Source organism: Oryx dammah, unplaced genomic scaffold (genome assembly GCF_014754425.2).
Source record: "Oryx dammah isolate SB20612 unplaced genomic scaffold, SCBI_Odam_1.1 HiC_scaffold_12, whole genome shotgun sequence".
In the NCBI taxonomy this organism is placed as follows: domain Eukaryota; kingdom Metazoa; phylum Chordata; class Mammalia; order Artiodactyla; family Bovidae; genus Oryx; species Oryx dammah.
The window spans coordinates 61527595-61546918 of NW_024070196.1; the positions used below are offsets into that span (position 1 = coordinate 61527595).

Consider the following 19324-nt stretch of genomic DNA (forward strand, 5'->3'; position numbering starts at 1 on the left):
TCTTTTTTTATTTAAGATATAATTGATGCATAATATTTTATTAGTTTCAGATGTACCACATAATGATTCACTTTTTAATAGATTATCTTGTTTATTTTATACATAGTAGCTTGTACTTGTTCATCCCCTATCCATTTTTTGCCCCTCCCTCATCTGTTTTTTTTCCACTGGTAACCACTTGTTTATATTCCAGGCAGGAATATAAACAAGTGGTTTCAATCCATAGGATCCCAAAGAGTCACACAGGGCTGAAGCAACTTAGCACAACCAGTTGTTTATTAGGTATATCTGTGAGTTTGTTTCTGTTTTGTTACATTTATTCATTTGTTTTATTTTTTAGATTCCACATATAGGTAGTAACATATAGTATTTATCTTTCTCTGATTATTTCACTAAACATTATACTTGCCCATTCCATCTATGTTGTCATAAATGGCAAATTTTCATTCTTTCTTATGGCTGAGTAATATTCTATTTTGTGTGTGTGTGTGTGTGTTTATTTATTTATTTATATACCACATATTTTGTATCTGTTCATTTGTTGATGGACAGTTAAGTTTCTTTCATATCTTGGTTATATAAATAATGCTACTATGAATATTGGGAAAAGTTATGACCAACCTAGATAGTATATTCAAAAGCAGAGACATTACTTTGTCGACTAAGGTCCGTCTAGTCAAGGCTTTGGTTTTTCCAGTGGTCATGTATGGATGTGAGAGTTGGACTATGAAGAAGGCTGAGCGCCGAAGAATTGATGCTTTTGAACTGTGGTGTTGGAGAAGACTCTTGAGAGTCCCTTGGACTGCAAGGAGATCCAACCAGTCCATTCTAAAGGAGATCAGCCCTGGGATTTCTTTGGAAGGAATGATGCTAAAGCTGAAACTCCAGTACTTTGGCCACCTCATGCGAAGAGTTGACTCCTTGGAAAATACTCTGATGCTGGGAGGGATTGGGGGCAGGAGGAGAAGGGGACGACAGAAGATGAGATGGCTGGATGGCATCATGGACTCGATGGACGTGAGTCTGAGTGAACTCCGGGAGATGGTGATGAACAAGGAGGCCTGGTGTGCTGCGATTCATGGGGTCGCAAAGAGTCGGACACGACTGAGCGACTGAACTGAACTGAACTGAATATTGGAGTTTGAAATTGTCTTTTCAAATTACTGTTTTCTTTTTCTTTGGCTATATATGCTCAGGAGTAGAATTGCTGGATCATATGGTAATTATATTTTTTTCAGCAACCTCCATACTGTTTTCCATAGTGGCTGAACCAGTTTACATTCCCAGCTGTTCTAGGGTTCTCCTTTTCCCCACATCCTCACCAACGTTTGTTATTGGTGGTCATTTTGGTGATATCCGTTCTGACAGATGTGAGATAATATCTCATTGTGGTTTTTATTTGCATTATCCTGATAATTAGCAACACTGAACATTTTTGTGTGTGCGTGTTGGCCATCTATATGTCTTCTTTGGAAAAATGTCTGTTTAGTTCTTCTGCCCATTTAAAATTTTGGTTTTTTGGCTTCTTGATATCGAGTTGTATGAGCTATTCATCTATTAGCTCCATATTGGATATATCATTTGCAAATATTTTCTCCTGTTCTGTAGTTTGTCTATTCTTTTTCTCAGTGGTTTGCTTTGCTGGGTGAAAGCTTTTAAGTTTAATTAGATCTCATTGGTTTATTTTGCTTTTGTTTCCTTTGCATGAGGAGACATCCTAAAAAATATTTCTGTGTCAGAGTATTCTGCCTATGTTTTCTTCTAAGAGTTTTATGGTTTCCTGTCCTACATTTAAGTCTTTGATCTATTTTTAGTTTATTTTTGTATATGGTGTGATCATAGTAGTTGTTGTTTGGTTGCTAAGTCGTGTCCAGTTTTTTACGACCCCTTGGACTGTAGCACACTAGGCTCCTCTGTCCATGGGATTGCTGAGGCAGAAATACTGGAGTGGGTTGCCATTTCCTTTTCCAATGATCTTCCTGACTCAGGGATCAAACCTGCATCTGCTGCATGGCAGGCTGATTCTTTACTGTTGAGCCACCAAGGGAAGCACTATATGGTGTGATAAACTGAATTTCATCCTTTACACATAGCTGTCCAGTTTTCCCAGCAACACTTATTGATCAGTATCTTTTCACATTGTTTATTTTTGCCTCTTTTGATAGATTAATTGACCATAAGTGTATGGTTAATTTCTGGGCTCATTATTTTGTTCCATTGATCTGTGTGCCTGTTTTTATGCCAATACCATACTGTTTTGATGACTTACCTTTGTACTGTAGTCTGAAGTCAGGGAATGTGATACTTCTAGCTTTGTTCTTTTTTTTTCAAGCTTTCTTTGGCTATTCTGGGTCTTCTGTGGTTCCATATAAATTTTAGGATTATTTGTTCTAGTACTCCTAGGTATTTTGATAGAGATTATTGCCTTGAGTCTGTAGATTGCTTTGGATACTGTGGACATTTTAACAATATTAATTCTCCCAATCCGTAAACATGGTGTATCTTTCCATTTCTTTGTATCATCTAAAATTTCCTTTGTCACCATTCTATAGTTTTCAGAATATGTCTTTCATCTCTTTAGCTGTTTTTTTTTTTAATGCTATTTTAAATGGAATTAGTTTTTTTGCTTTCTCTTTCTGATAGTTCTTTATTAAGGTATAGAAAAGCAACAGATTTCTGTATATCAGGCTTGTGTCTTGCAACTTTACTGAATTCACTGATGAGCTCTAGTAGTGTTTTGGTAGAGATTTTAAAATTCTGTATGTGTAGTATCATGTCATCTACAGATGGTGACCATTTTACTTCTTCTCTTCTAACTTGGAGGACTTTTCTTTTCCTTGTCTGATTGTTGTAGCTAAGACTTCTATTACTGTTGAATAGAAGTGGTGAGAATGGGCACATTTGTCTTACTCCTGATCTTCGAGGACCACTTTTCACTGTTGAGTATGATATTAGCTGTGGTTTTGTCATCCATGACCTTTATTATATTGAGGTATGTTCCCTCTATACCCAATTTGTGGAGAGTTTTTTTCATAAATGAATATTGAATTTTGTCAGAAGCTTTTTCTGCATCTATTGCGATCATCATGATTTTTATTTTCCTGTTTGTTAATATGGTATACCACATTGACTGATTTGTGGATATTGAACCATTCTTGCATTCTGAGATAAATTCCACTTGATAATGGTATATGTTCCTTTTTATGTATTGTTGAATTTGGTTTGCTAATATTTTGTTGAGGATTTTGACATCTAATTTCATGATTATGTTGTACCTTGGTATGGTTTCTTCATGTTTCTTATGTTTGGTTTTATTAAGTTTCTTGGACATGGTGGTTTGTATTTTCATCAAATTTGGAAAATTTTTGGTTATTATTCCCTCAAATATATATTTTTTTCCTCCCTTCCTCTTACTCCTGCTGGAATTCCAATTCCATATTAGGGATTATTAGCCTGCTTGTATTGTTACATAACTCACTGAAGTTTTGTTCCTTTTTTTCAAAGTCTTTTATCTCTAGGTGTCTCGTTTTAGTTTCTAATTCTGTGTCTTCAAGTTTACTAATTTTTTGCAGTTTCTAATTTTCCATATTGTAAATTCCATATATTTTTCATCTCTAGACTTTCAACTTGGATCTTTTTTATATCTTTCATTTCTCAATGTTGTGCTAATGCTTTCCTCTACCTTCTTGGACATACTGAGTATATTTATAGTAGTTCCTTTAACTTTTTTCCCCTAATTTTTATAATCTATGTTGTTTCTGGGTCCATTGCTATTGATTAATTTTTCTCTTGATATGGGCCATAATTTCCTGCTTATCTACATGAGTTAAAATATTTTAATACATACCAGATATTATAGATTTTATATTGTTGAGTATTAGGTTTTATATATACATATAAATCCCCTTTAAATTCAGGAATTTTGTCTTCAGTGTAGTTAACTCTGAGTTCATTTGATCCTTTGTTTTTTTTGAAGGCTTGCTTTTAAGCTTAATTAGGGCAGTATTTCATGTATAGCTAATTTGGTTTGATTAGTAGGGCAGTACTCTTCTTATGATTTTACATTATTATTCTACAATACTGCCATTCACCTTATGGATTAAGAAGTCTTTCCACACTGGCTTATGGAGACATAAACTATTCCTTTAGGGATTTTTTTTTTTTTTTTTTTGAAGATTGTTCTACATGCTCCTTTCTGGTGCTTCTTTCTCTGTTCTTCATGGTTTTCTCTCCCATGTGTATAGATTAGTACTTAACCAAAGACTTGAAGGTACCTCTGCAAACCTGCAGAGCGCTAGGTCTCTATGTATTTGCCTCTTCTCTGATAATTTGCTTCACACATTTTAGCTGCCTTGGCCTCCATGAACACTGAAATCTGTCTCAGCTCACAGACAGCTTATTTCTTTTGGTTTCCCCTTCACCATACTCACTTTTCCCAGCTGGTTAGCTGGGTTCAACTTGTTTGTTTTTCTTTTTTCAGGGATTACTGTTCTGTACTGATTGTTATCCGGTGTTTGAAAACAGGGTGTTTTCATGTATTTTGTCCAGGTTTTAGTTTTTTAAGGCTGAGGTGCAAATTCTATTCCTTTTATTTCATCAAAGATGGAAGCAAAAGTTCCTTCTCTTGGATTTTTGTCCTACTGGCTTGTTGCAATCTTGTCAGCTCTTTGATGTTTTTAAAGATTAAAAATATATTCATGTTTAGTTCTTTTGAATGGAAAGTTCATTTTGGATAGTCTAGGCTTTCATTATTAGAAATGGAAATTCTTATCTCCTTTTCTTTATTTTTTAAATTTTTATTGGAGTATAGTTGATTTACAATATTGTGTTAGTTTCAGGTATACAGCAAAGTGAATCTGTTCTACATAAACAAATATCCACTCTTCTTTTAGATTCTTTTCCCACATAGGCCATTACAGAGTATTGAATAGAGTTCCCTGTGCTATACAGTAGGCCCTTACTAGTTAAGTATTTTTTATATAGGAGTCTGTAAAAGCCTCTTGATGAAAGTGAAAGAGGAGAGTGAAAAAGTTGGCTTAAAGCTCAACATTCAGAAAACAAAGATCATGGCATCTGGTCCCATCACTTCATGGCAAATAGATGGGGAAACAGTGGAAACAGTGTCAGACTTTATTTTCTGGGGCTCCAAAATCACTGCAGATGGTGACTGCAGCCATGAAATTCAAAGACGCTTACTCCTTGGAAGGAAAGTTATGACCAAACTAGATAGCATATTCAAAAGCAGAGACATTCCTTTGCCGACTAAGGTCTGTCTAGTCAAGGCTATGGTTTTTCCAGTGGTCATGTATGGATGTGAGAGTTGGACTGTGAAGAAGGCTGAGTGCCGAAGAATTGATGCTTTTGAACTGTGGTGTTGGAGAAGACTCTTGAGAGTCCCTTGGACTGTAAGGAGATCCAACCAGTCCATTCTGAAGGAGATCAGCCCTAGGATTTCTTTGGAAGGAATGATGCTAAAGCTGAAACTCCAGTACTTTGGCCACCTCATGCGAAGAGTTGACTCCTTGGAAAAGACTCTGATGCTGGGAGGGATTGAGGGCAGGAGGAGAAGGGGACGACAGAGGATGAGATGGCTGGATGACATCACTGACTCGATGGACATGAGTCTGAGTGAACTCCGGGAGCTGGTGGTGGACAGGGAGGCCTGGCGTGCTGTGATTCATGGGGTCGCAAAGAGTCGGACACGACTGAGTGACTGAACTGAACTGAACTGTATATGTCAATTCCAATCTCACAGTTTATCCCTCCCCCACCCTGTATCCCCTGTAAACTTAAGTTTATTTTCTATATCTGTGATTTTACTTGTTTTGTAAAAATGTTCGTTTGTACCCTTCTGATGTCCTTTTCAGTTAAAAAATGAAATAGAAAAAGATTCTATGATATCCTCATAAAAATAGAACAGTTGACTGAGAGGAGGTGGATAATGTGGTTCCTCTGAACAGTCAAAAGGATAAAATAAGGACGCTGGGACATATTTTAGGTAGGCCTGGGTTGAATTCTCAGACTTGGCCTAGTTTTGCATAATAGAGATACTAGATGGTAAGTTACTAATAGACCAGTAGGTAGGATTCTTACAGTAGAAAATAATGAAATAAATTGAAAGAAGCCATCAGTTCAGTTCAGTTGCTCAGTCATGTCTGACTCTTTGCGACCCCATGAATCGCAGCACGCCAGGCCTCCCTGTCCACCACCATCTCCTGGAGTTCACTCAGACTCACGTCCATCGAGTCAGTGATGCCATCCAGCCATCTCATCTTCAGTCATCCCCTTCTTCTCCTGCCCCCAGTCCCTCCCAGCATCAGAGTCTTTTCCAAGGAGTCAGCTCTTCGCATGAGGTGGCCAAAGTACTGGAGTTTCGGCTTTAGCATCATTCCTTCCAAAGAAATCCTAGGGCTGATCTCCTTCAGAATGGACTGGTTGGATCTCCTTGCAGTCCAAGGGACTCTCAAGTCTTCTCCAACACCACAGTTCAAAAGCATCAATTCTTCGGCACTCAGCCTTCTTCACAGTCCAACTCTCACATCCATACATGACCACTGGAAAAACCATAGCCTTGACTAGACGGACCTTAGTTGGCAAAGTAATGTGTCTGCTTTTGAATATGCTATCTAGGTTTGTCATAACTTTTCTTCCAAGGAGTAAGCGTCTTTTAATTTCATGGCTGCAGTCACTATCTGCAGTGATTTTCGAGCCCCAGAAAATAAAGTCTGACACTGTTTCCACTGTTTCCCCATCTGTTTGCCATGAAGTGATGGGACTGGATGCCATGATCTTTGTTTTCTGAATGTTGAGCTTTAAGCCAACTTTTTCACTCTCCTCTTTCACTTTCATCAAGAGGCTTTTTAGTTCCTCTTCCCTTTCTGCCATAAGGGTGGTATCATCTGCATATCTGAGGTTATTGATATTTCTCCCAGCAGTCTTGATTCCAGCTTGTGTTTCTTCCAGCCCAGCATTTCTCATGATGTACTCTGCATATAAGTTAAATAAGTAGGTTGACAATATACAGCCTTGATGTACTCCTTTTCCCATTTGGAACCAGTCTGTTGTTTCATAATGGGACAGTTATGATCAGTTGTTTTGATTTTCATCTAGGTATTGTACATCTCCTCATTTTTCTACACCATCAATTATATCTGGTATCTGTACAAAGAACTGAGGATGAAACCTAGCCAGAGTGCACAGAGGACATTTTCACTGGTAAGTTTTATTCAGAGGTGATAGTTAAGAACAGTATGCTAAAACAAATCCACGTGTCTTTGACAAATAGTTTAGCACTTAGCACTGACTAGGTGAATTCATGGGAGTTAATAAAAGAGAAAACTCATGGAGTTGCCACTCTGCTGACATGATTTCTCTACTCTTTTGCCACCATCACCACCCCTGCTGCTACCACCACCACCACCACCAGGATTTGATTATAGGAAACATTATTTACAGTATTACCATTCCTGCCTGGTTCCTTTCAGTAAGGGAAATCCTTCTTGGCTCTATGCCAATCCATCATTGTTGTTAAAGAAGACGATCTTGGTGAGCAGATAGGAAAATGCCCAGCTAGTTAACGTGGGATTTGGGTTGTGGGTATTGGAAAGGCAGAGTGTTGTGCTCTAAAGTATTTTGTTGGTATGTGTGGGTTACACATATTGGTTTGCAGAAGGGCAGAGGAATAAATGCGTGGTAGTTAGAAAACAAGATGGATCCAGGAAGCAACCTGTTCCTTCTTTGAGTCACAAAAGAGTTTTGGACACTGTCTAGCATTACAGAAAGAGAAGAGAACACTTGGTAAATAAGTCAATATACCTGGATCCTTTTCTGTGTATACATATCTTACATATATCATATAATTCACCTATTTCATGTGTACAGTTCAGTGGTTTTAAAAGTAAACTTACCAGGTTGTAAAATTATCATAAATCAGTTTCAGAATATTTTCTTCACTCCAGTAAAATCCTTCATGTATATTTACTGTTAAATTTGTTTTCCATACCCTGCCCTGCCCTTGTTGTTCAGTCTCTATGTCGTATTTGGCTCACCCTGCCCTAGGTAACCGCTAATACACTTTCTATGTCTGTAGATTTTCATTTTCTGGACATTTCATATAGATATTTTATATATCATACTAAATATTTTGGTGTCTGGTTTATTTTATTTGGCATAATGCTTTTGAAGTTCATTCATTGTATATAAGTAATTCATTCCTTTCTATTGCTAAATAGTATTCCATTGTATAGTACTCTTAGTTCCTTATTTTTGATTCTTTAAGTAAATCACTAGGTGATTTAGCAGAATACATTTTTATGTTGTTAGCAATGTTCATTTCTTTAACTGTCTTTGTGTTTATTTTATCTTACTCAATATTCTAGTCATTTTATTTATGCCGTATCCATTCTGTCGTGGCTTTTTGAAGAATTTTTGTTCAAGAGCACCATAGAATAAATGAATCCAGAAAGCCTCCCAGCATATTTTTTCCAAAGCCTACAGTTTTAGAACAAATGAAAGTGGTATCCTGTCATGCACATGATGAAACGCAGCAAATGTTTGTTGAATGAATAAGTGGTATTATAGCATTGTGAAAAGAGCATTTGAAAGTAAATTAGGAGATCTGTCCTCTAAACCTATTTCTGTCATTTATCTCCTGTATGACCTTGGGCACATCATCTTCCTTTCTTGGGCCTCAATTTTTCATCATAAACATGATGGGGGATTTTTTTTCCTTCCTAGCATGGTGTAGACTGGGGGACTTCCCTCATGGTCCAGTGGTTAAATATCCACCTTCCAATGCAGGGAACATGGGTTCCTATTTTCTAGATAGGTCTTATATTCAAGGTGCCTTTTTTGGTTCTGTCTTATACTAACCCCAGGCTGTGAATGGTTTCTGCTGGTCATCTTATATATAGACTTTTACTCCACCTATAAGGTCTGAACAGTTTACACCACCCTTGATCTAAAAGAGGAGAGGATTGAGCAGTTATTAGAAGATGAAGATTTACTGTGTAATTTCATATTTGCCTTTCTTCTTAAGAGAATTTGTTGTGGTATCCAAATCTTATATTAAGCTACTCTCTGCAGGCCCTCTACTGGTGTATTTTTTAATATACAATAATACAGATAAATTCTCTTTATCTTCAGTGCTAAGGAACTATTCATTTCATTTACTTTTTTTTATCAAATACTGCTTAACTGAAGCAAACCTGCTATTGGGAATTTTTGTACCATCAAATAGTAAGTGATGATCTGGTATTATTATAATATGATTGGCAATATCCTAAGACATACTCACATTTATTATTTTCATAGGTTATAGATTATACCTGCCGAATTGGTCAAATAGCCATCATTTTGTCCAGGTAAGATTTTTTTTCCTTCCTAGCATGGTGTAGACTCATTATTCTTGGGTCCAGGTGGGAACAATTAAAAGGACAGAGCTCTTATTTCCATTCATTCTGTCACTCCTTCGTCCTCACATAGCTTTACTGAGTAGGAAGCAACAAGTGTGTAATCACTGATTTCATTTTCCCAGGTAAAATAGGCAAGCAATTTGAAGTTACAGACTGGGTTTTAGCCCCAGTTCTGCCATTAACTGTGTGTGACCTTGAGAGAATATTTTTCCTTTAAGTCTTTTGACTTCTAATTCCTTTTCATATATCATGAAAGCTGTAATAGATGATTTTCAAGAACTTATTCACCTTTATAACACTGGGTGAGACTCTTTTACTAAACTCAGAAAGGATCTGGATCTCACCTAAAGTGATGGTCACATTGAGTTGATTTTAGACATTGTTATCTTTTACTCCTGGATCTTTTTCAGTTATAGGAATCTGCATATATTAAGCTGGATAACTGTTGGATTAAGGCTGTGTTTTGGAAAATTTCTTAGGGAATGGACAGATCACATAGGTCCTTGATAGATTTTTCATTTCATTTTGACCCACTTGGTTTTTTAATCTGATCATGCAACTCCCAGAGTGCATGCTTAGTCACTCAGACATGTCCGACTCTGCAATACCATGGACTGTAGCCTGCCAGGCTCCTCTGTCCATAGAATTTTCTAAGCAAGAATACTGGAGTGGATTGCCATTTTCTGCTCAGGGAACCCTCCCAACCCAGAAACTGAACTCACATCTCTTATGTCTCCTGCCTTAGCAGGTAGATTCTTTACTACTTTGCTACCTGGGAAGCCCACAGCTCCCAGAGACTCTCTGTGAAAATCTGTTAAGTTTTATTAACCTAGATATAAAATGTATTTCCTGCTTCATTTCACCAGGAACTTGAAAAGAAAGTATACTTAAAATTTTTGAACTATTTTTCTTGAAGAAATTAAATGTGTATGTTTTCATGGAGAGTGGATAGGGTAATGGTATTGAGAGAAGGATAGGAGAATATTTTGCACAGGGAAAAAGGCATAAAAAAGTCTGAATATTAGGGTGATAATTTTTTTTCCTCCCAGTCTGATACCTCTACTGTTGATGGTACCTGTATTCTGTTTGGGCAATGTCAGTGAATGTTTCCGCAACTTCAGCCAGAGCCACAGGTAAGTAAGGACCAAACCTATCATTTTCATGGTAGACTACACCTATTCTTTTCTATAAATAAAGATGGAAGAAGACTTTGTACATCCATGCTGGCCAAGGTGCTTGTATTTTAAATAGGCTATGGATAGGGGCTATAGTCAAGGCTAAAAATACACTAAGTAGAAATATGACATAAAGTGACTAGATGAGAATGTTTCAGTGAGAAGGAACAAGGTATTATGGACAAAGCTTAGCTAGATGTTAAGTAAAATTGCATACTCATTAACTTTGGTCGCACCGAATGGCTGTCTCTGGTCTTACACCTGTAGCAACACTCCAGACCATTGATTCTCTTCCTAGGTGTATCCTGATGTACTCACCACCACCAGCCATGGCTGAGCTCCTGCCTTCTGCCAACACATCAGTCTGTAGCACACTTTATTTTTATGGGCTCATCATTTTCCTGGCCAGCTTTGTACTCAGCTTCTTCACCATTGTGGTACTGTACCTCCCTATCTGCCTTTATGAAAAGTGGGATGGGGTGGGGTGAGGTGGCGCAATATTTCTGGGCCTGCATGGGAAAGATGCGGTACAGAGGCACTTCTTATAGTCTTAGAACCAAGGAAGTGACTGGTACATATTGATAATTTAATTACTTCCTCAATCTTTTGTACTTCCCAAAGTCAAATGATGAGTGGGGAAAAGAGCCTGTATTCATTAGGTGAGAATTATGCTCACTCTAGAACTAGTATGTGTTCCTGTGGATCCTCATGAAGGACCAGACCAGAAAACTAGTATGTGTCAAGTATATTCTTTATATAGTATGATTTTCTGGAGCACAGAACATGTTCTTTGATTTAATTTTCCAAATAATTAGAATTTTCTTTTCTTGGTTCTTTATTGAATATAAATTTGCACTTATCCTATATCTAACTGAGTTTAAAGTATTGAGTGGTTCATACAGTTACTAAATACTCCTTTGATATCATCAGAATGCTGGACAAATAATCATCTGTGTGACAATATGTTATTTATATATAACTGCCTAGGACAAAATCAGTAAGCAAGGAAATATGCCTTTTTATTTGCCAAATCTACTTTTCAGTATCGTTTTCTCCTCTTTACATGCTAGTTCAGGGATTATAAATTATGCTTGTAGACCAACTTTATCCCGCAAATTTTTTCTTTTTGCTAGCATACCTAGCACGTGTGAAGGAAATGCAATTGTGGAGTATTTTCTTTGATAATTCAAAAGTAAGTTATGGAGGTAGCTTTGATCAAATCAGCAACTTTGTAAAGAAAGCACAGTGACTACTTTATGTTAAAATGGCCTTGATGGTTTTCGCTTAGAACTGATTGACAGGAGAGACCAGTCTCCCAAAACATGAGACCCTGGATTCCTGTTTGCTCCTTCAGAATAACCTAGACTTCAGTGGGCATTCAGAACTGGCATTCTGATTCTTTTTTAATTGGAAGATGGTGAACTGATTTCTGCTAGACATAAATAATCTCAAATCAAGTTTTGGCCTCGTTTTGATTCCTGTGTCTGTGGGTAAAGGAAAATGCATGACTGAACTTAAGGAATTCGGTTATTAACTTAGATAGTGAAAAGTGAAAGTGAAGTTGCTCAGTCGTGTCCGACTCTTTGCGACCCCATGGACTATAGCCTATCAGGCTCCTCCATCCATGGGATTTTCCAGGCGAGAGTGCTAGAGTGGATTGCCATTTCCTTCTCCAGGGGATCTTACCGACCCAGGAATCGAACCCGGGTCTCCCACATTGCAGGCAGACACTTTACCATCTGAGCCACCAGGAAGATCTGGATTATTTGAAAAAAGTTTCAGATTTGGTCACTCTTTTGTTGTTTTTGTTGTTTTACTTGTTTTAGTCACTAAAGTTGTGTCCAACTCTTCTGCAATTCTATGGACTGTAGCCCCACCCAGGCTCCTTTGTCCATGGGATTTCCCAGGCAAGAATACTGGAGTGGGTTGCCATTTCCTTCTCCAGGGAGATCTTCCCAACCTAGGGATAGAACCCACGTCTCCTGCATTGGCAGGCAGATTCTTTACCACAGAGCCACCTGGGAAACTCAGGTTTATTACCTAATTTACTCCCCAACAGAAAAGATATTTAACTGATTTATATTTAATTCGTTAACTAAAGCGTATTCAAATTGCTCCCAGTTGGAAGAGAAAAACAATCTGTTTTCTATCTAAAGATAGTAAGAATCTTCCTAAAATTTTTTTTAGGAGGAGCTGAGAATATTAAGCTCTGCGAAGTGCTAAACTATTTATTTAAAAGGTTTTAAGCTAGAACACTGTCTAACACAACCTCTAAGAAAGTATTTTATAAGAGAATCTGGTTATATCTTAGTTTTAACTTCCCATGCATATTGCAGGTAACCTCCTTGAGAAAAATAAAAGCCTTAGGGTTGATGTAAATTTTACATATTGAACATGATAACCACAAGTTTGACTAACATTTGTCCATTTCCTTGGCCAAGCAAAAGATCACTCTGGAGAATTTTCTCTCAAAAAAAAGAAAAAAGGAAAAACCTGATCTCAGATAGTAAAGACAATAAAGATAAGAGGATGGTCTTTCCTGCTGTCAGATCCTAAGAGAAGGCTCTCTCCAAAATGACAGGGAAGTTTTAGTAAGCGTTAGGCAGACTACTCACTGCTCTAATCCATGTTTAGGTTTTACTCATTCAAGCCCAGACACTCTACAAGAAGTTTCTGAAATCGACTGGCTTTCTGGGGAGTGAACAGTGGGCAGTGATTCACATCATGGAGCAGCGAGTACGTTTCTACCCAGTGGCCTTCTTTTGCTGCTGGAGCCCAGGTGGGTATCTTAACTGAAAGATCTAGGCAGTGAAAAGGGTAATTGTTAGACTGGAATCAAGCAAAGCAGTTTCACCAAGAAGTATGACTACAAATTCCTATCCAGCATATGAAATTTACTTTGGTCCTACCCATATTTCCAGTTTTTCTCAACCTCCTTAACTTCTTTTCCTTCTTATGTTTTTAGAAACTGAAATAATTAGACATGTAATAATATGAGAGGAAATGTCATGACAGAACTCAGGGATATTAACACCTGCCCTTCCTACTGCACAGAGTTGTAATGTGAGGATCAGATTGGATAATGTTTATGAAAAGGCTTGATAAACATGTTAAAAATTATAACTTATGTCCTTCCTATAGTATGTCTTGCTTCCATTACTACTGTTAATAATCTGCCAAGTTTAATCACTGAGGAATAGCAGTGGAGACCTGCTGTTGGAGGAGACCTGAAGCCAGTGGTTTATATAGCTGGTTTATCTCACTGCTAGTCTTCATCATGCCTGTAATTCTCACAGTGCTTAAGTGTTTATACTGAAAAAATTTATGCTCAGATACCCAGAACTGGCAACAAGATCTGTGCTTCGTGTTTTCACAGCTGTCATTCTGATGATCATAAAGCTGACAAAACTACAGGACACCAGACTTCATATGGCCCTCTATGTTCTCCAGGTAACATCTTCAAAAAAACATCCAGCATGTCTGTTCTTACACTTTGTTATCCTGTTCTCTTACACTGCCAAAATTCAGTAAGCACATTTTCCCCCACTTAGGGTGTTTATTTCTACATTGCAAGAGAAAAATATATTATTTGCATTCAGTTCTGAAAAATGTGAACATTTCCTCATTGATGAGGTAGATATCTTTATGAAAGCGCTGCCATGCATTTCAGAGCTTGTGTGTCTCTAGCCAATTTCATTTTATTGATGTGTTTTTTTAAGGGATGGGTAACAAAAGACAAGCTCTTCCAGGTAATGTTCTTATGAAACACTGATAGTGACATGATTGTCTCTCATCCAGAGTGAAATGAATAGATAAATTAGCTATTCTAGGTGAACAGAGAGACAGAAACAAAGAAAAGAATGATTCTTTCCCTCCTTGTCAGATTTAAGTAGGTTTTTTGGGGCTCTCAGACTATGCTGCTTGGCAGTTTCCTCAAGCCTAACCCAGGAAATGGGACAATAAGGTGGGATATTGAAACCACTTCATTGTCTGTATGTATATAGTAAGAAATATGACTAACTCTCATGACAAAGAACAGTGTGAAAAGTGAGTTCAGGAAGAGATGAAAAATAGTTTTTAAAAACAACACCGAATCTTGATTTTTGAAGTGAATATAACAATGATTTATAAATAAGAGGAATGGAACTCCTCCCCAAATCTCTGAAAACCTGAAGGATGGGCTCCATCACCCCTTCATCTCCTCCAGGCTCTAACAACATCATCTCTGGGTCTGCTCAACTGTGGAGTATATGGCTGGACACAGTACAAGTTCTACCAACTAAAGCAAGAGGCTCGGCGTGATGCAGACACCCAGACACCATTATTATGCTCACAGAAAAGATTCTATTGCAGGGGCCTGGATCCGTTGGAGTCAACTCTTGCTTTTGCTACTAGCACCTCTACCATTCTTTGAAACTAAAAACTAGAACATCCAGAACTGGAATTATTCTGCACTAGTGGTTTGGGCAGAGTGTTTGCGGCCAACATCTTAAGTCATTTCTAACCATACCTTAAGCTATAGAAGTGAAAGAGAATATAGTACCATGATTAGTAGCTACTCTAGTTGAAGTGGGTGGACTCTATCCATTATTCTTAGATTCACAGATTAAGTCACTGTTCAGGGAGATGAAGCTACTTTCCACCTAAGAGATACACTCGTATTACTTGAATAGATATTAGATTTGTGGAGTCTCTTCTGGAAAAAAATAAATTTCAAGTTGTTATTAGTTATTATTTATACAAAATATTTCCAGGCCCTCTACTGTGTGGTTGTGGGGGAAGCAGTGTGGCATGCAACAACTTTCTCAGATATTTACATTGCTTTTGCTTCTGTTGAATAAAGGAAGTCCTGGTTTTACATTCTTTGAACAGAGTTTTGGAAATTCAGAAGAAGCAAGGACAGAAGGTGTCAAAAAAGTGATAGGGAGATCCTCAGACACTCGACATCCTAGTCTCGTATATATTCCATGCTGTTCTAGGTCTTAAGAATAGAAATCATTCCCTTCTAGAAAGTTAAGGCCAGTCTTTTGAAGTTACAGTGGATAATAAGATTTAAGAGAAATCAGGACTAAAACTGAAACAAAAACTTCTCAACTCTCATTTATAAGCAGAAATCCTAGGTTATAGGTTTCATAGTGCTTAGATGTAGAATTAGGTTGAACATTATGAACTTGCCATTTTTGTAGGTTAAAATGGTCTAATGTCATCTATTTTACATGGTTCAACCTGACTGGAAGTGCTAAATATATGTTTATTTAATAAATGAATAAACAGGTGAATGAATGACTAACAAGTAGAATTGAACCTTTGGGAAAGAAAAGACTCCCACACTGAAGAGGCTCATTCATGGGAAGGGATGTTTAATCTTTAGTCCTGTAACAAATGATGTTTGGTCTCTCCAGTTAAGTCATGAGCAAAGCCAAACCAAGGCCAGGGCATCAGATGCTGTGATGCCTAAACAAAGGGGAAAGCCAAAGGGACAAAAACTAGAATGATAATCAACTAAAACATCTAGAATGTTTATTAAATCAGATACTTTTCGCCTAATATATTTCCTTGGCCTGTGCAAGCTAAAATCATTAAGATTAGAGAAAATTGACAGAGTAGATTATAATGAGAGATAAAACAGTATACAATATATTAGAAATATATTAGATAATATATAAGAAATCAGTCCTGAATATTCATTGGAAGGACTGATGTTGAAGCTGAAACTCCAATACTTCAGCCATCTGATGCAAAGAACTGACTCATTAGAAAAGACCCTGATGCTGGGAAAGATTGAAGGCAGGAGGAGAAGGGGACGACAGAGGATGAGATGGTTGGATGGCATCACCGACTCGATGAACATGAGTTTGAGTAAGCTCTGGGAGTTGGTGATGGACAGGGAAGCTTGGTGTGCTGCAGCCCATGGGGTGGCAAAGAGTTGGACACGACTAGACAACTGAACTGAACTGAAGACAATATACTCTGAAAAGTAAGTACCAGAGATCTTCCCAAAGGAATTCTCAATAGAAATGTCGTTCAGTTGCTAAGTCATCTCTGACTTTTTGCGATCCCATGAACTGCAGCATGCCAGGCTTCCCTGTCCTTTACTGTCTCCGGGAGTTTGCTCAAACTCATGTCCATTGAGTTGGTGATGCCATCCAACCAATAGAAATGTTAGGAAACTCAATAATAGCTCTTTAGGTTTTAGGCCATGAGCTTCAGCCTTTCTAAGGATGGTAACCTGACCTCATTCTATCAAGATATCTTGAGGCCTCTCAAGGTGTGTAGCACAGATTTTTGGGTAGCACAGAATGAGAAAGATACCTCACCTAGAGAGCTGCCTTCACTTCTTTTAATTTAAAAACTAGTAAGAATTCAGCATATAGAAAGACAGATGGAAACAAGAATTCTTTCCATAGGCCTTGAGGGATACCTGAGGTAAGGAGCCCATTTCTTAAAAGTCCTATCAGTATCACTTCATATTTGACTTTATTTCCAAGTGAGTGAAGTGAAGTCGCTCAGTCGTGTCTGACTCTTAGCGAGCCCGTGGACTGCAGCCCACCAGGCTCCTCTGTCCATGGGATTCTCCAGGCAAGAACACTGGAGTGAGTTGCCATTGCCTTCTTTAATGCATGAAAGTGAAAAGTGAAAGTGAAGTCGCTCAGTCGTGTCCGACTCTTAGTGAGCCCGTGGACTGCAGCCCACCAGGCTCCTCCATCCATGGGATTCTCCAGGCAAGAGTACTGGAGTGGAGTGCCATTGCCTTCTCCAAAAAGAAGATAATTATCAAATGTCTGTCAGGTTTGTTTATTTTCTCTGATGAATTTTTTGCATTGACACTGGTCTTGGATATTCTATAGATGTAGGCAAGCAAAAAGATAGTAGGAATGAAAAATAATAAAAGGTTAGGCAAGATTAGGATCATCAGCTCTTCATTATACTGAGAGTAGGAGGGCCACTATTCAGACTGCCCCTCCCGCCCTTGAATTCACATGTAGGAGGAGCATAGACATAGATGCAGTGGCAGTTCTTAAAATTTCTGCGAACACCCCTCCCGTGACTCTGATACTTGTCTAGGTTGCAGTCCTAGTGGGACACAGTGATATCTATGCAGCTTTGATTAATACAGATCTTTCTTGGACCACATGTTGTATCATCTGTCACCTTCCCCTCATTAGCCCTGTCTGTGGCTTCAAAAATCTCTGTACTGCACCACCACCTGTCCTGCATGGGGAAACGGGTAAGTGTTTGAGGTTTTTTCAATGCATGAGAGCCTTTGAATATTTTCACATAGGCACCTCCCACATTTTACATCTTTGGCGTTGCACTGGCTGAAGACTTCACTGCCACAGTTCCAAAACCTGTCTCCCTTGGTATTCATTCACATTAGCAACTTTCCTGGGCAACCTTTGTACCGCTTTCAAAGATTTTAATAAAGAGATTCTCTAGGCTTCAACCCTGGCCTTGGCAACAATAAGCTTGTTCCTTGCAAGGGGTGCCATTTTGCTTGTAGGTATCTGTGTGGCACCACTTGAGGTGCCATTACAGTATTCTGGGAGGTCATGCTCATCCACACTGACGGGGCAAGGTGTGGTTGTCTTTAGAGATTTGTGGTTTTTGCAGCAAGATCCAAATGCAAAATCTGAACCCTTCTTCAGCTGGCATGAGGGCAGACAACAGTGATTCTTTTGAAGAACACTGCCATAGTCACATTCTTCACCCTTATCTACTGTCTTTTTCCCATAGTACAGCTTTCAAAAGGAGCTTTGGACCTCAGATTTATTAAATAGGCAGCCCTTTCTGTGCAACAACATGTGGAAATAGGGAAGCTGCAATTGCTGAAGCTCATATCTATAATAATAAATTCATGGGCTGAATAGAGATTCTGGCCATGGAATTTACAGACCACATGGTCATGCTTCATCAAATGATGGCCAACCTCATGAGCTATGAAAGCTGTGAAGTTTGGTGTATCTTTTTGAAAGAAAGAGTCATCAAGGTTGCATTCTTGGCAGTGCAGATACCACAGAAATAATGCATGGCCCTGGTAATTCCCAAAACTTTGGCCAGTAGTCACATGAGCAGCATCATGTTCACCTCTCCCAAGAGATGCCAGTCTCTCTAGTGGTTAAAATTTTTAAGTGTTTGCTACAAATTCAGGAAGATTTGCACAATGGTTTTTTTCTGTCCATATCTCTAACTTAGTAAGTACCACTTTCATGTTATATCCTTGGTGTACCTGTTGACCAGTGGAGAAGGAAATGGCAACCCAATCCAGTATTCTTGCCTCGAGAATCCCATGGACAGAGGAGCCTGGCAGGCTTTTAGTCCTTGGTGTCTCAAGAGTCAGACATGGCTTAGTGGTTAAACCACCACCACCACCTATTGACCAGAGCATGGAATCTGTTAACATCTTTGGGATCTTGGTAACTTATTATTCCTGCATTTGGAATCACTGTCAACCACAGTCAACTTGAACATACTTGGGAAGTGGCCATATATAAGGCATAGGAACTGAGGAAGTCCTATTCTGCTCTGAAATTGTGAAATGCTTAAGAGTTCCTCTTATTTATCTTCACGGATTACACAAGACTAACCTGATTTTGAAGATATGCATAAACCATATGCTGAGGATGTATAGGCTTGATGCCAAAGACAGTGCCATATAAGGTCAGGATTCCCTTTTGACCTGAGCAAGGGCTGATTATCACAAAAGAATCCAGGTCATCCTCTGAATACTCAGTCATC

The 19324-nt window shown here is 38.3% G+C and overlaps 1 protein-coding gene across 2 annotated transcripts in view; it reads left to right on the plus strand.

Moving 5' to 3' along the window:
• TMEM116 (transmembrane protein 116) overlaps positions 1-15887 on the plus strand; it is a 38786-nt gene extending 22899 nt beyond the window's left edge. For both annotated transcript variants that reach the window (XM_040250858.1, XM_040250856.1), the window contains exons 5-11: positions 7111-7215; positions 9313-9362; positions 10463-10546; positions 10887-11025; positions 13223-13367; positions 13965-14038; positions 14796-15887. In XM_040250858.1, the coding sequence (XP_040106792.1) occupies positions 7111-7215; positions 9313-9362; positions 10463-10546; positions 10887-11025; positions 13223-13367; positions 13965-14038; positions 14796-15002 (804 nt within the window). In that variant the 3' untranslated portion in view covers positions 15003-15887. The remainder of the gene's footprint in view (positions 1-7110; positions 7216-9312; positions 9363-10462; positions 10547-10886; positions 11026-13222; positions 13368-13964; positions 14039-14795) is intronic.
• Positions 15888-19324: the final 3437 nt, after the last annotated feature.